Genomic DNA, 1,133 nt, shown 5'->3' on the forward strand with positions numbered 1-1,133 from the left:
TTATATATTTATAGTATTTTATTTTTTTATAAATTTAAATATTTATTTTTATTTTTTTATTATTATTTTATATCGAACGCGTTTACTTTAAATACTATAAATAAATAATTATTAACGATTAATTTAAATTTTTATTTTTATTTTTATTGTTATTATTTAATATGTAAAAAACTTTGTGCCAAGCCGTGGGATGGTGTCGTACTTGTAATTAACTAAAGCAAAATGTAAACAAAAGTAACGATTAAAGAGTGCTTTTCTAATCTTATTAGCTGTAAAAAACTTTATTTTCTTCTCTCCACTCTCGCTTGTCGGCTCCTTAAATACCTATGAACTCTTCCTCTGCACAGAATCTGAGTCTCCACCATAAACTCAATTTTTCAATTTGCTTCTCTGTCTCTCTAGCTAAAGCCTAGATCAATCCAAATCCAAGTTTCAGTCATGGAACCAAGTCCAACACTCGTAGCCCAGAAACTCTCTAACATGATACGAGTAGCTTTCTTAGTGATCCAAAATGGTATCTCTAAGACCAAGTTCATGCTTCATCTCCACCTCATTATAAAACGTGGGAAGATCTTAGCAAAGGCCTTGAATGATCTCTTGCTAGAGCATGAAACTTCTCTAAGCTGTCGCTCACATGACTTGCACATGTCATTTGTGTCTCCTGCTGTGGCTGTTGGCTGTAGACCACAAGACGTGCATATGTCATTTGTATCTCCTCGAGACTACGAATTCAGTTGCAGTAGCACTCCAAGTTATCGACCCTACAGGCGCAGAACCCATTATAATCACCGCAAAGACAAGGGATATTACGGAGACACACGCTACCACGCGCCACCGCATGCATGGAATGATGTGGAGTCAGAGACTGGAGATGTGACGGAGGCGTCTGTTAATAATTTGGTGGGTAGGGGATTTGGGTGGAGCCCGGTGGTGAGAGAGGTAAGGATAACAGATTCGCCATTCTCTGTAAGAGATTCTGGTGATCGTGAAGATTGTCCGGTGGACAAAGAAGCTGAGAAATTTATCGAGAGGTTTTACAAGGAGTTGAGGGTACAGAAGCGGATGGCTGCACGTGAAGCAGCTAATAGAAACATGATTTGAAGCTTCTGCCACGGTGGTATCATTTGTCCTAC

General features: G+C 38.5%; 1 protein-coding gene across 1 annotated transcript; it reads left to right on the forward strand.

The window, feature by feature from the left end:
* The first annotated feature begins 438 nt into the window (after positions 1–438).
* On the forward strand, positions 439–1,101 carry LOC110611488. The gene has a single exon (XM_021751869.1). The coding sequence runs from the start codon at positions 439–441 to the stop codon at positions 1,099–1,101; it is 663 nt and encodes a 220-aa protein (XP_021607561.1).
* The last annotated feature ends 32 nt before the right edge of the window (positions 1,102–1,133 follow it).

Source organism: Manihot esculenta, chromosome 3 (assembly GCF_001659605.2).
Source record: "Manihot esculenta cultivar AM560-2 chromosome 3, M.esculenta_v8, whole genome shotgun sequence".
In the NCBI taxonomy this organism is placed as follows: Eukaryota; Viridiplantae; Streptophyta; class Magnoliopsida; order Malpighiales; family Euphorbiaceae; genus Manihot; species Manihot esculenta.